The following is a 15,225-nucleotide window of genomic DNA, read 5'->3' on the forward strand; positions in this document are numbered from 1 at the left end:
CAGGTTTGAACAACTTTTAAAAACTCTACCATAAACCTTTTGTTTCCTCAACTGTTATTTCAAAACCTTGATGTCACCCTTTTGGGAGGAATTTTTCCAGACTAAAGCCTCCTGACTGGCAGTAAAAGCACTGAGTGCCCACTTTGTTTTTTTTTTTTTTTTTGCGGTACGCGGGCCTCTCACTGTTGGGGCCTCTCCCGTTGCGGAGCACAGGCTCCGGAAGCGCAGGCTCAGCGGCCATGGCTCACGGGCCCAGCCGCTCCGCGGCATGTGGGATCTTCCCGGACCGGGGCACGAACCTGTGTCCCCTGCATCGGCAGGCGGACTCCCAACCACTGTGCCACCAGGGAAGCCCCCACTTTGTTTTACCCGATACATCAGACCCTAAAAATGGGGTGCAGTAACAGGGAGAAAAATTAATAGAGCAGTGTAGACTAAGCTGCTGCTTCATTAGAGGTGACCGACTTCTCCACGACCACTTCCTGCATCCCCCTTAGAAAGATCTAATAGATTCCACAGCCTTTATTGCAGTCATAAGACTCACTAACTTTTCCGCCAACCCTTTTAGCAGATGTCTCATAACATGATCATCACTGGGCTTACGAATGAAGGTGTCGAGGACCTTTTGAGAAACTGTCACCACACTGCTTCATCCCATGTCATAAAAGCAGTGATACGGACCTTCTCCCCTCAAGGTATTAACAAGGGTAAACTTTTCAGGTCCTTGCTAATACCACCACTCTTTGAGTCTACCATTGGACCCAAGTCTCTCCAGGTGTTTGAGTGGTAGGTATAAAAACCAGTGGGGGGGAAAAAGAAACCCAGTGAATTCGTGCCTCTAAAAGAAAAAAGAAAGGCAATGAATTTCCTTCTATTCCATAGATAGTTACTGGCCTAGTGCTTCAGCCTCAGCCCCTGCTCCAGCTTTCCCTGGTCATGACTCCCATGCAGATCACTGCATTTGTACAGCACACTGGGGGAACTGGATGAAGCTGGTCAGAGCCAGACGTGACTGGCTTGACACAGGGAGGGAGGGAGGCGCTTGGGAAGTCTCAGGCCCCACTCAGCCCCGCAGGGCTCATTCCTGACACACTGGTTGGGAAGCTCAGCCTAGCCCTTCAGCTCGCTGAGTCTCAGGTCCGTGAAGCGAGCCAGTAACCAATACTAAACTCAACGAAGCCTGCTGGACTGTTTTCCCAGAGTCAGTCAGTTACTGGGTATGACCTTCAAACTATGAGATTTAAAACAGCAGCGTGTGCATGTGCGTGTGCGTGTGTGTATGTGTGTGTGTGTGAATCTACCCTCTTTTTCGTCTCCCATCCTCATTCAGCAAGAATTTTTTTTTTTAATACCAAATTAACAGAAAGTGCTATGAAGCATAGAAGATGGAACAGATACAGACTGTGCCCTCAAGGAAACCTCTCTCCTGTAGGGGAAGGAAGACATGTATATAAATATATATTTGCTGAATGAATAAAAGAAAAATTGCATGAGGTAAACAGCGACGCTTTCCAGAAAAGAGTTATAAATAAACTTCTATGGAAGTGAGGCAGGAAAAGTTTCCTTCTGGACAGGTTAAAGGAATCGTGAGAGAAGAAAGCACTGATACCACATCGATAAGAGGCTGCTACGGGACTCAGTTATCCACCAGGGCAGAAGAAAGGAAGCAGAATATTCGACCATTTAACATGAATAGTTTGGAAACCAATTTCTGCTAAAAAGAGGTGGGGTGTGGGGTTGAGGACAGTGGGAAAGAGAAGGCTGGAATTAAAATAAAAATTTACAAAAATTCTCTGATAGGTTTTTATTGCTTTCCTCACCCCTCCTTATATCAGATAATTGAGAGCCTGAGGACCTGTTAATATTTTTTAAAAGCGACTCATTCCACCTACAGAAAAGGGATTGTGGGTTACAAGCCAGTCCCTGCGATCACCCTTCAACTATCAGCTTAGACGTTTTCTTTCCTGAAGGAATTCCAGGGAATAAGGAAGCTTCAGCTCATCACCAATGTCAAGAGTTTACAGTAAGCGGTGCTGTGTCCCACAGAATCCTATAACCTGCTTTAGCTAAATCCATTTCTGAATTACCCAGTCAAGTGGTATGAACAGAGCTACTCCTTCCATGGCTCTGAATTCCTCTAAATGCTGGAGAAATTCACACGACCGCTTTTCATTTCTGAAGCGGATACGGCTTAAAAGTCACTGTTGGCCCATGCAACCCCATCTCTTCTTGAAAGAGAAAAGTCCTAGTTATTTCCACCTATCTCAAGAGGGTGAGAAGCTTCTGCCTCACAGCGTTCTCATACGGGGGGTGAAAGCAAGGTAAAAGAACCCTGCAGTGAAAAGTATTTTCACTAGTGGTAGAACACAGGAAATACTAGTTACGACATCAGCATTAAGGTATCACACACAATGTCCAGTCATCCCAAAGACAAGCATTTAGAACACTGTGAGTCTGGAGCTGTACCCCTCCTATATCTACCCATCTTACTGCTTGGACCGCGATGACGTGGCTTTGAAGAACTTTGCTAAACAGTCTCTTGACTAATCTCAGGAGGAAAGAGAATATGCCGAGAGAATTATGAAGCTGCAGAACCAATGAGGTGGCTGAGTCTTCTTTCAAAAGGAGATCAAGAAACTGGACCATGATGTCTGAGAGTGTGCTGAACACAGAGTGAGTGTGCATTACGCTTGGAAAAGAGTGTCAATCAGCCACGACTGGAACTACACACAGTGGTCCCTGACGAAAACGATCCCCACCTGTGTGACTTTATGGCGACTCATTACCTGAACGAGGAGGTGAAATCCATCAAAGACCTGCGTGACCACCTAACCAACCTGTGCAAGACGGGGGTCCCTGAATCTGGCATGGCAGAGGCTCTCTCTGACAAGCACACCCTTAGAGGCAATGATGGCAGAGCTGAGTCTTAGGCCATAGCCACGGGGGTGTAACTAAGCAGGACGCTATGGGACCTTCCCGGGACAGACCCCTCACCCATATCCTCCGCTGGAGCTCCTCTCGGAAGTACCCAGATAACAGGAGCTGATGCACATTTCCGGAGCTGTTTTGCAGATGCTAAAACCACCACCAAATGGAAGAAATGAACTACCTGAGGTCATACGTGGTCATGACTATGTAGCCCACAGACCTACTGGTAATGTTAACCCCTGTGACACCGCCCTGTTCCCTCACCATCAACCAAGCAGAGAGATGTGTGCAAGTTGATCACATGCTCTGGGACTCCCCTCCCTCACCTGGTGTTTAAAATGCTTTCCCGAAACCCACCTGGGAGTTCGGGTGTTTTGAGCACTAATTACCCTGGGTTCATTGCTTGGCGCCTGCACTCAACGCTGCACTTGCCTTCACCACAGCCAGATGTCAGACTGGCTTTACTGCACACGGCTGAGCAGACCCAAGTTTGGTTCAGTAACGGGGGGTGGCTGACATCCCTGGTCCCCCAAGCAGTACATGCATGTTGGGGTTACTTTGACTTTTTCTATAAATTGTACTAAAATATTCACTTAAATTCTCTAATTCATATCATTCCTCCAAATAAAGTAATTTGGTACCTACTCCCCACCCCCCCAAAAAACAAAATAAAACAAAACCGTGAGTGCTACCTGCCATCAAAGAAGAAGAACTTCCCCCGTCCGTTCTTTTCTCCGTGAATGAAGTTGCCCTCAAATCTGTCTGTGGAGGAGTAGGTGACTGTGCAGAAGCCGTGCGGTAATCCGTCATCATCCAGGTGTCCTGGAGAAAGGGAACCACAAGGCAAACCTTAACATCTTCCACGCTCACCCACCATCACCTGTGCTCAGATGCTGCCGGCAAGTGCCCCGTGCAGCTCAAGGGTCCCTTCCCTGCCTGAGGGGAGAGCGAACACCAAGGTTTCCCTGCCCGCATCAGCACCGTCAACTCCGCTCTTAGGTACACTTTAGAAAGGACGGGTCCACAATAGAGGGCCTTAGACACGTGTAAGGTTATGAACCAAAACCACGCTCATATTTCACCGGGGACTGAGAGTTATTCTCAATAATAACACCTGCAGTGTGAGTTTCAGCTGACCCAGTACTTCCCCACAGGGTACTGCTCACATTTGGAATTAGCGCCCCCGAGCTCTCATGCTTAACGGAAACATAGCTGAGACGGCACACTGTCTTGGCAATAAGTTATCTGGTTCTAGAACTAAGTATACAATACGACTTCACACATCACTATATAGTATGTGGAGCCCTGCTAGCCAGGCGCCCTCTGAAAAGGATAGAGCCACGTCTTCAAGACTGCCCGAATATCTACACCTCATGGTACGAACACACGAACTCAGAGTCCCTCTAAGCTTAAACTTAAGCTTAACATTGAACTTACTGCTTTACTTCACAAAATCTTTCAGCTTTGAATGTTCGGTAATCACCTTGTCATACACCCTCTACCCACTGTGTTCAGAGGGTTTGTGCTTTAAATGTAGTTAGAAGTGTCCACATGACCATTTAAGCCGTGATTTTGAACATCAACAGCAATTATTACACTGTGATCTTTAAACTGCTGGTTCTTCTTGGGTCACCGATTGGTGTACTCTTATATTTATGTTTACAGTCAATGTTTAGGTTTTTTATTATTATCTACATATTTCACAAAACCCAAGAGTCACCTCACTGGTGCCTCCCCAGTCATTCTGGTGAACTAATTTTGCAGAGGCGGGTGAAAATGAAGGCAGCAGTTAAATCTACTGGCTTTCTCCTGGGTTAATGACCTGAGTCATGGATGAAAAAGGTATAAAAGCATTAAATACTGTGTGCAGTGCAGGGACATTAAACACTTAAATGTGGCTTCCAGATGGCTCACAGACATAAAAGAAAACACAAACCATTTCACCACAACGAATGCTTTACTCTCCTAAAAGAATTTCTTCTAAAGTGATAAACGAATGTCATCCCTTAGAAGAGATAGGAAGTAAGCTCTCTTATAAAGAACGAAAAAGCTCTTTATTTGTATTATTACATAAACATAAAATAAAAATGAACAAATGCACTGTTTTATTGCTACATCTGATTCTGCATAGAATGAACTACCTGGAATATATTACATTAAAACATGGCTACTTAAATAAATCACAATCAATAAGGTTCCTTTCCTCTTAACCCAAATTGTTTTCTAACAAGGGCCAGGAAATTAATGGTTAGGAGGGAAGTAGGCCACAATTGCTTCCTTCTTGCTTAAAAACCAAAAACTGTACCTGACATAATTCAATGACACTTGAGTCATATGAAGTGATTTGGACAATTATTTTCTAAATATCTACTGATGGCGTTTCTCTCATTGAAATAAATTACATCTACTTTTTCTCCTTTCATTAAAAAAAAAAAACCACTCAGTGTATAGTTAAAAGCTTCCTTTTATGAAATGTTGCTCAGATCAAATTAAATTTAGCTACTTGCATTCCTACAAATTTAGTATTCCACTTCTGATTTAGGTACAACTGTCAGAATAATCATTTTAACCTTATATCGAGGTACTTACTCATTCATTGAAAACGCTTTCCCCATAGAAAACAGTTCACATATTTCAGACTTTATAAAGTTAATGTTTGATAAAATTAGTTATTCTACTTTAGATCAAGAGAAATATTATGATAAACATGAACACTAAGAAGAAAAAAAAATCCAATGTTAATTCATTTCCACCTTTGCTCAGTTGCAATAGTCCTATCCTATTTCTGAACAAACACTGCAGGTGCACCCTCAGCAATGGCATTTAGATATTAGAGAAACTGGGAAGCATCACAGAACACACTAAAAGCACTTGAAGGACAGTACTGAACCCCACTGAGATGAAAGCAAAAAAATCACCCCTGCTCCATGAAGGATGCTTATGCCCATGCCTCCTTCCACAGGCCAGTGAACAGAAGTCCCATCACCTTGTCAGGCTCTAGGGAGGGAGAACAGAGAAGCTGCTGAATGATGGCTGTTTCTCTGGGGACACTGTGTGTTTAGAAAGAAGGCTCAGACTTGTGACGATTCCCTGCCTTTCTAAAGGTGTTTAGGCTGCTTGTTGTGAGAAATCTCCCTCTATCAGATCACAGCAGAATCCTCTGGTTGGCTCATTTGTTTTGTTTTCTTCTCATCCTTCCAAAAGGAGGATGATGTGATCAATGACCAGGATGTGATCAATGACCGGGATCAATGAAAAGGAGCTAAAAGTTAAGGCTTGCGATAATTCAAGACTTCCACCCTGAATATGTAACAGCCGGGGGTGGTGTTCCTAGCAGTAGAACTTTATGTTTAAAACAACAGCCACAACCAAAACAATAACAACAACTAAGAGACCTTCCGAGGAAAGAAACGTCAGGAAGAAAAGACATTAGGCTGGGACTTCCCTGGTGGAGCAGTGGTTAAGAATCTGCCTGCCAATAAAGGGGATACGGGTTTGAGCCCTGGTCCGGGAAGATCCCACATGCCGCGGAGCAACTAAGCCCGTGAGCCACTACTGAACCTGTGCTCTAGAGCCTGCGAGCCACAACTACTGAGCCTGTGTGCCACAACTACTGAAGCCTGCATGCCTAGAACCCGTGCTCCGCAACAAGAGAAGCCACCACAATGAGAAGCCCGCGCACCGCAACAAAAAGTAGCCCCTGCTCGCTACAGCTAGAGAAAGCCCCCGCGCAGCAACGAAGAACCAATGCAGCCAAAAATAAATAAATTAATTTTAAAAAGAAAAATAAAGAAAAAAAAAGAGAAGAGATTAGGTTGCTGAGACCTCATATCTCCTATCAATGTTAGTGCGAGAGGAGCTTCTGGTACAACTCTTGTTCCGCTGCCATTTGGACAATAAGATCATGTAATATCTGTCTTGCCAGCAACAGTCAATTTAATGGAGAGGGAGACTGATACACAGAGAAGAAAAAACTCTGTATACCTACTATGCATCAGGCACTGGGTTATGTAATTTCCTGTTATCTAAATTAAACCTTACAACCATCCCTCAAATTCCACTCTTATAGATGAGGAAGCCACTGCTATGTGCCCAAGAAATACATTAACTGCTACCCTGAACGCGTTCATGGATGCTGAAGGCCCCTTCCCCCAATCCTCCAATCCCTCTTCTCTCTGGTCAAGGGCAAACTGGCCGAACACCCTTTCTTCCCTGCCGATGGTGGAAGAAGCAACCTCTAAAGAGGGAGGTGTTCTCAAGTCCCAGGCAGAGAAGTGGAAGACGCCTTTGTAGTTAAGATAGTTCTCACAGAACCACCAGGATCTTCACCAGCACATCCTGGTGGCAAATGCCTGTCTCTTCCAAGTGTTACTCAATGCAAAGAGAAATGCTAGTCCAGCTTGCTCTGATTGAGATCAATCTGTGCAACGCGCCAAGTCAGCCAACAGCCTTCCGGGCCAATTCCCACTCAACAGAGATTGAACGCCAACCCAAACAACAGGGAAAACCCACTTGAATGACTGCTCTGTGTTGGGAATGCGGTCCCAGCTCGTGTGCCGTATATCTGTCTGCAGCATGGTTTTAAATATTGACTGAAGTTAGAGGAAGAGGGAATAAAACATAATCGTCTCACAAGTCTAGTTTTTCACTCTGTTCTAAAGATCATTATCTACTGAACAGAGAGAAAGTTCAATTTTTTCCCCACGGGTTCCCTCGGAGCTTTCTCCTGAACCTGATGAGAGCCAGGCCTGTATTCTATGCAGTGACGGTACCTCTCAGCACAGGAAATTCCCTCTGGATCGGACATCTGGCTGCTTACTGCCTCAGACTTATTCACAGGACATCTGGGTGTGTGTGTGTATATGTGTGTGTTTCCCTCAGAACCAGAGGCCCTTACATGCATTGTTGGTTTTGTATAATAGAACTACTTTAAAAAAAAAAAGTAATAATAATAAAAAGGCAAACTTATTCTGTTTAGTGCAAAGAATGTGCCCTCATGATGATACACTTACGCTGGTGGTTAAAGACATAATCTGAGGGCTTCCCTGGTGGCGCAGTGGTTGAGAGTCTGCCTGCCGATACAGGGGACACGGGTTCGTGCCCCGGTCCGGGAGGATCCCGCATGCCGCGGAGCGGCTGGGCCCGTGAGCCATGGCCGCTGAGCCTGTGTGTCCGGAGCCTGTGCTCCGCAACGGGAGAGGCCACAGCAGTGAGAGGCCCGCGTACCGCAAAAAAAACAAAAAAACAAAAACAAAACATGATTTGAGTTTTGAGAGTAATCCCTTGCAAGAACTCAATTATTAGTTGTGAGGGTCTTAATTTTAATGTGAGGCCTCCACGTAGAGGGTGCTACCAGGACACCTAGCCTGTATTTTTCCTAAGTACATTGCATGAGCAGTCTTATTAGAGACAGGCAGGATGAGGTATTAGGGGGACTGTTAGAAATGCTCTTAGTATTTGATGGGTTGGGACAGTGAAACATGGAGATGCTCGTTTTCATTCTGGCCCCTTAGTTCTGGAGACTCTGCTATTTCCCATTTTTGAGGATTCTTCCTCGATGTCTCCTTTATGTTTCGAGGCCTTTCTGTTTTTTCCTACCCTCGTGACCGCTACTGCAAAGAGCCTTTTAGGTGATCGCCTCACCCACTCCCCACTGCCTGTTCATCCCATGCTCCCGCCCTCCCAGAGCAGAGCCTTCATCCTCCATTCCCAGCTCTAAAGAGCCCTCACATGGCCCACGGTCTCCAGGACAGAGTCCACAATCTCGGCCTGTGACGAGCCGCCTTTCCCTGTCTCACCTTCCACTTTTCTCCCCCTAGGTCCTCTGTTACAGCCGAACCCAGGGATTCATCTCTGAATGTGCCTGCATAATTCCACTCCTCTCTCTCTCTTTTTTTCCCCTTTCTTTTTAATGTCTTTGTGCTCCTGGGTTAGTACTCAATTAGCTGAAATTCCTTGATGATATTAATGAATCACACGTGAGGGTGTCCCTTTCCTTGTAGGATGATATCCGTCTCATTGAATTTTGTCAATGTAATTAGAGAAAACTTTTATCTCAACATTTTCATTTGTATTTATTTAATGAAATTGTGTCTTTTCAAATGCTTATTGGTCACCTGCGTTTTTCTTGTGAATTATTGTTTCATTTCACACCTCTCTTTACTCCCAAAGTTCCCCTCTGGACTGGACTCATCTCCACGCCACCTCTTCCGGGAAATCCTCCCCCATCTATTTCCCCAAGCTAGATGCAATTTTTACTTCCTCTCAACCACCATCATTCATCGGTTTAGATGTGATATATTTATTTCAAATTATATTAGGGACCACACTGTATTCATCTCTGTGTCTACGGGTGGACGAAGAAATAGACGTAATGATGATTTCTAGTCCCAAAGCTAAACATCACTCCCTGAAGAACCAATGAGCCTCAAAGAGTTTTTTAAAAACCACAGCAGGAGTTCAGGTGATGTCTGCAGGCCTGCTGAGGCCCAGGGCTACCTTCCCAAGGGAGCGCAGCCAGCACTGTACACAGACACTCCCTCCACCCACCTGCCCTCGGGGATTCATCCACCCTGAACTTAGAACTCCACCCAAGCCACAGTTCCACCCGACAGAGAATCAAAATGTACGTGAGGTGACAAAAGATTGAAGTCCTGAAGAGACCAATTTCTTCCCCAGAGTATGTTTCTAAGGAGGAAGAAAAAGAAGAAAAAGGCTATCTGTTGCAGAGGCTGTAAGTTAAATTCTCTTTCCCCAAATACACTTTTCTGAAAGTCACCAAACTCTTTCAGAACCAACCTCTAAAGAGTGACATTAATAAAGAACGACACTGATGCAACATTTAACTGTGGCTTCCAAACTCAGTTACCAACTACTTCATATACTTGACTGACTCATTAAAAAAAAAAGAAAGATGTAGAGAGACAGTCTGGTATGGCGCAGTGGGGTTCTGGAGGTCCAAGCCTGTCTCCCACACGGCTGAATGTCCTCAGATTAGTTCTTAACTTCTCTAAGCCTCAGTTCCCTCCTTTGTAAAATTAGGATAATATGACTAGGCACGTGGTAAGACTGAATGGATAATGTGTGTGTGAAACACTTAGCACGGAGCCTGCACAAGTAAGGACTAAACAGTTACAGCAATGATAATTTCAGCTAAGACAAACTACCGAGAGCACAGGCTCTGTAAGTGGAAAGAGGTAGGTTAGTTGGTACTTCAACACCGAGATATTCAGACTGGCCTTTTACCAGTCCCCCATGCATGTGTTAGATGTTAAGTAAAGACTATTACAGACAGCACTTAAAAGTCCAAGAATGGCTAAAGAAAAGCCTACTTTTACACATGCTCTAGACACTGAGTCTGAGCCTTGGGTGCATCTAAGGACTTTTTAAATTTCTGTGTTACTCTAGTTGTTTACTGTTAGGTACAACTGAGTCACCATGTGTCCCAGATTGCCCCAGACATTCAAGGTTTAAGCCAGTTGTCCCAGCATAAGTATTAAACAGTGACCCTTCTCAAGTATGTTTTGATTTTGGACAATAATGCATACGGTCACCCTATATAACAGAACCTTCCTTGCTCACATGAAGAAATTTCTCTGCTTTCACCCACTGAGCAATCTCAAAAACAACATCGGTGCATTTCTAAAGCTGCTTGTTCACATTCTGCAAGGAGCCTGGGACCGTGGACAACTGGGCCTTGTGTTTCCAAACAGCTTCAAAGGGGAAGATGGGTTAACCTCGGGAGCACTGCCTGTGATCAAGGGTTTGCATTAAATTTTTATGAGTAAAAGTAAACTTTGAAGAATGAGAGCCAGTCCTAACAATTTGAGAAGAGCATTTTTCAATTATCTTTCGTAATATGAAGGCACACGTAATCAATAATTTACATTTAAAGAAGGCTTCCAACTAACATCTTTGGGCCCCAGTAAGTCCCAGCATTGGCTTTACTCATTGGAGATAAACAGTTCAGGACACTATGAAATTAAAACACCACCATCAACACTCCTTGAAGCTGGATAAAGAAATAAGAAGTTTCAATAGTTACATTAAGACAGTTAGCTTTTATAGAATTCAGAAATATTATTCTACTTAATCTCTCCTTAAGACCTTGGGACTACAAAAGGAGTCAATTATGTTGACATAAAAACTGATTTTTTTTTCTCCCAAAGTAGCAATAAGTATGCATCCTCATGCATCTGTAAGGGTCGCCACTTTGTCTTTCTTTACCACTTCTGAGAGCTTGTTTATACAAATTAGATAGAAACCATATTCAACCAAAAGCTTAAAAAATATTTACCTAGATATCTGGTTAAAATATTCCGGAATAATATCACGCAACACTGCAAAACATGACGACGTACTGTGTACGGCAGAATCAAATAAATAAATGCGCTAAAGAGTATTTTCCAGTATTCACTGTTACAAAATCATAACATCTCCTGATACAAACAACTAGATTGTATAACGTCCCCACCTCGCTTTTTAGAACCAGCAAAAAAAAAAAAAAAAAGGTGGAGAAACTCAGCAAAACAAAGTGGCGAGAAAAGTCGGGGGAGGGGCGCTGGAAGCGAAGGGGCGGAGAAACACGACACCAAGGCGGTGATATCACCCACAGCCAACTGCATGGAATTCAGAAAGTTAAGTGTCACCCAGCAATTTCAGTCCGGGCTTGCGGCGCGCCTGCACAGCGTGGCGGCGGCGGCACCCGCCTGGGAAGCAGGAAGGGGGAAGGGCGGTTTGACTGAGTTCGCTCGGGGGCAGCAGAGGCCAGGGCCACCCGCCTCCCCGCCGGCGTGCGTTCAAGCCCCGGGTCGGGAGCGTTGTCCATGGCTCTGCAATGATTTCATCGTTTCGGAGAAGCGACCGCCCGGACCGCGGCTGCCACGTGCCTGGTCCGGCCCCGTGCGCTGCGCCGGGGGACGGACCCGGACGCGGCCGCGGTCACCGCGGGTCGCAGCGGCGAGCGGAAGGAAAGGGCTGGCGCCCGGAGAGGGGCTCGGGCTTGCCAAAAACGGGCGGGGGGATTGCTCCACGGAGACGGCCGGCCGCGGGGGGCTGAACTCCTGCGCACCGCCACCTCCCATCCCCGAAAGGGGGAAGGCCGGAGTGCCCGGCAGGTTTCGCAACTCCGAAGGCGGATGCAGGCGGTGACCGGGCGGGATGGAGCAGCAGCGCTCGCCCGGAGACCCCGGCCCAGCCGAGACCCGTTCCCGGCCTGCGCCCCGCCGCGCAGTGCGCGCTCCCAGTGGCGTGGCCGTGGCGGTCCGGCCCCTGCCCAAGCAGCGGGCCACCCGCGTAGGGGACAGTGGCGGCCGCGGGGCCCGGCGCCGCGCAGGTCGCAGCCCGCCACTCCTTCCGCGTTCCGTGCCCTCGGCGCCTCCTCCCCGGGCCCCAGAGAAATGCCTGTACCTTCCACAGCCTCCTCCACCATCTCGTCGTCGCTATCCATGGCGGCTGGGGACCCTGCCCAGCTCGGAGCCGCGCGGCTGCCTCCCGTCCCTCTGGGTGCTCCCGGCGGCTGAGCGAGCGCTGGGGCTGAACCCTGCGAGTTTGGAGGAGGAGGAAGAGGAGGAGCAGTCGGGGCTGGCTCGCACTGCCTCCCCCTAGAGCCCTTTCAATTTCTTGGCCTTAAGCCGCTCCCGCAGCAGCCGTCCCTCCTCCTTCGCCCACTTGCCCCTTGCTTCCGAGGCTCCGGGGTGCCGCCGTGGCCGCCGCCGCCGCTGCAACTTTCTCCTGTAATACCCCCTCTTTGTTATCGAGCAGCTGATCCGCTGACATCACCCAGCGCCGGTGCGCTCCCTCCCTCGCTGATTGACAGTTCCCCGTCCCTTCCCAGAAGTGAGGCTCCTTAAAACGAAAGACGCTCGGGGTCCGCGCTGACGCTACGCCCCAGCCCACCAGCCCCCGGGCCCATCAGGGTTTATCTTCTGCTTCTGCGAGGCTTGGTGCGCTCCGAGCGCCAAGCCTGGTCCTGGGCGCCGCGGGCTCCTCGCGGGCACTTGGGACCTCCGGGTATCCGCCCTCTGGGGCTCAGAACTCCGACCTCCAACTGTGCCGGAGACCACTTGGAAGTCCGCGTGCAGTGCCCGGCAGTCCCCCCTCGGGACAGCCTCCAAAGAGCAAGGCAAGCTAAGGCAGCGTTCCTAAAGCTCCAGCGCCTCAACTTCCTCTCGCCCTCGCCCCCACTTCACCCCGTTTGCCACCCGGAGCTGCACGAGTGCGGCACGCACTGGAGAGCAGGTGTCTCCGCGTTGCCGCATCACATCCGCGAGCAGGTTTCCCAAACTCAAGGGGGTGACATCCAGCCCAGATGCGGGCCTGCGGCTCCCACCCGTGCGCGCTGCGTCCCCACCCTCCTCGGGACCGTCAGGCGTCTCGGGTGATTCAGAAATTCAGCAGATCCAAATGGCAGCGGGCTCTTTATCAGGCAGGAAACAAGCGGCGCGGAAGGCCTGGCAGTTCCCTCCTCGCGCTTGTGGTAAAAGAAAAGGAGCCACCGAGCGGAGCTACTGAGGAGGGACCCTCCGTCTGGCACGCCTCCCCCCCTGTACGTGTGATGTCCCCAGCCGTCTCCCTGTTTCTCCAAGTGCCAACCTTCCACAGATTCGGGCTCTTTAAGCGGAGAACATCACGGGGCACCCGCTTCGCAGCCCCGCCACTTAGCGTCATTATGGCGTTGCCTCTTACAGGTGGCGGCAAAGGGCGGCTGTAAATAGCTGGTTAAATGGATGCAAATGTACACAATGTGCCGTGGAATTACCGGGTGCCGCTTTGGATGTCTGCCAAGAACAGCTACTGCACGGAGGGGGCGGGGGGAGGATAGGAGAGAGCCGAGAAAGTTGTTCCATTTTGTTTTCCGAACCACGAATGAGACTTTGTGGATTTCAAAGTACTTCCAGTACCCGGGAGACCACGCCTTGCTTTTGGCTTTGTGCTTAAATGCCAGGTATTTTTATCGAGTATTGTGAGTTTCTTATTAAATTCAGTTTTTCCTCTGCGAAGAGAGAGAACAATGCTAGGGACATTTGTCCCATACACTGCCAGAAATTTCAACCCCTTTTGACTGTTTCAGAAAGAGAGGGAAGGGCCCTGGACCAGGTGTTAGGAAACTTGGGTCCTCGTGCTGCTCACCTGCCTAAGGGCCCTGGGAAGACACTCCTCCCAGCCTGAATTCCTCCCCTAGGAGATCCCAGGCTTCGGCTATACTGGTATCAGGCCCTCCAGCTTAGACTAGAGGCTCTGAGGTCCCCCCAGCTTAGGCTAAGTTGATCAGAGGTCCTTCCGGCTTAGTCGATACCTTTCTGAAGTCTTCTGGCTTAAATTGAACCTCCTTAAAGTCCTCCAGAGGAGATATACCTGGGCTCCAAATCTGCAAAGAGAAGAGGTTCCTGCAGTGGAAGATGAAAGCCCCACTTTGGATTACATCATTTTCAAACATGACCCACAGAAACAGGATTTTATTTCTGATTAAAAAGAAAAACAAACAAAAACCAGCCTTCATGTACTGAGCTTGGTCACTCACTGGTTTTGAGTTATATGATATTTTTTGTCATTTTCCCCTTTTAAACATATCATCTCCTCTCTTACATGTTACACTGATGCACAAAATCCCGCCAGATAATCATCTTCTCCAGTTTCCAGGGCAAAAAAAAGATGCCAAGGGACTTCCCTGGTGACGCAGTGGTTAAGAGTCCGCCTGCCAATGCAGGGGACACAGGTTCGAGCCCTGGTCCGGGAAGATCCCACATGCCGCAGAGCAACTGAGCCCGTGCATCACAACTGTGCTCTAGAGCCTGTGAACCACAACTACTGAACCCACATGCCACAACTACTGAAGCCCCCGCGCCTGGAGCCCGTTCTCCGCAACAGAGAAGCCACCGCAATGAGAAGCCCGCGCACCGCAACAAAGAGTAGCTCCCGCTCGCCGCAACTAGAGAAAGCCCGCGCGCAGTAATGAAGACCCAACGCAGCCAAAAATAAATAAATAAATAAAATAAAATTAAAAAAAAAAAGGTTTGCTCATGAGGCAGGCAACACCTGGGACACAGTCCCAGCCCCTTCCCCCCACCACTCGTGCCTGCTGGCTCTGGGCCCAAAGTTTAGGCAAAATGTTTTGATGACTCCCTTAAGAGCCATTTGCATTTTTACACATCATTTTGTGTGTTTTCAATCTCCTTCTCTAGACTGACTGACTGATTCTTCTTTATAGCCCCAGAACCCAGCACAGTGCCTGGTACAGAAGGAAGGTAAAGCTTTGTCAGTGATGATTGTGCAGAGAGGAATATTCTGTTTTATATA

The 15,225-nt window shown here is 47.8% G+C and overlaps 1 protein-coding gene and 1 pseudogene across 10 annotated transcripts in view; one reads left to right on the plus strand and one right to left on the minus strand.

The window, feature by feature from the left end:
• Positions 1-15,225, minus strand: part of SETD7 (SET domain containing 7, histone lysine methyltransferase) — a 91,911-nt gene that overhangs the window by 39,792 nt on the left and 36,894 nt on the right. For 6 of the 10 annotated variants that reach the window (XM_060147669.1, XM_060147668.1, XM_060147667.1 and 3 more), the window contains exons 1-3: positions 13,158-13,291; positions 12,337-12,469; positions 3,621-3,750 (exon numbers count right to left, since the gene is read on the minus strand). In XM_060147669.1, the coding sequence (XP_060003652.1) occupies positions 3,621-3,750; positions 12,337-12,469; positions 13,158-13,187 (293 nt within the window). In that variant the 5' untranslated portion in view covers positions 13,188-13,291. Of the gene's footprint in view, positions 1-3,620; positions 3,751-12,336; positions 12,470-12,970; positions 13,113-13,157; positions 13,502-13,521; positions 13,577-15,225 lie in introns of those variants that run through there. The other 4 variants (XM_060147662.1, XM_060147672.1, XM_060147666.1 and 1 more) reach the window with 4 other exon arrangements.
• On the plus strand, positions 584-2,930 carry LOC132519550 (ferritin heavy chain-like; annotated as a pseudogene).

Source organism: Lagenorhynchus albirostris, chromosome 4, assembly GCF_949774975.1.
Source record: "Lagenorhynchus albirostris chromosome 4, mLagAlb1.1, whole genome shotgun sequence".
Classification (NCBI taxonomy): Eukaryota; Metazoa; Chordata; class Mammalia; order Artiodactyla; family Delphinidae; genus Lagenorhynchus; species Lagenorhynchus albirostris.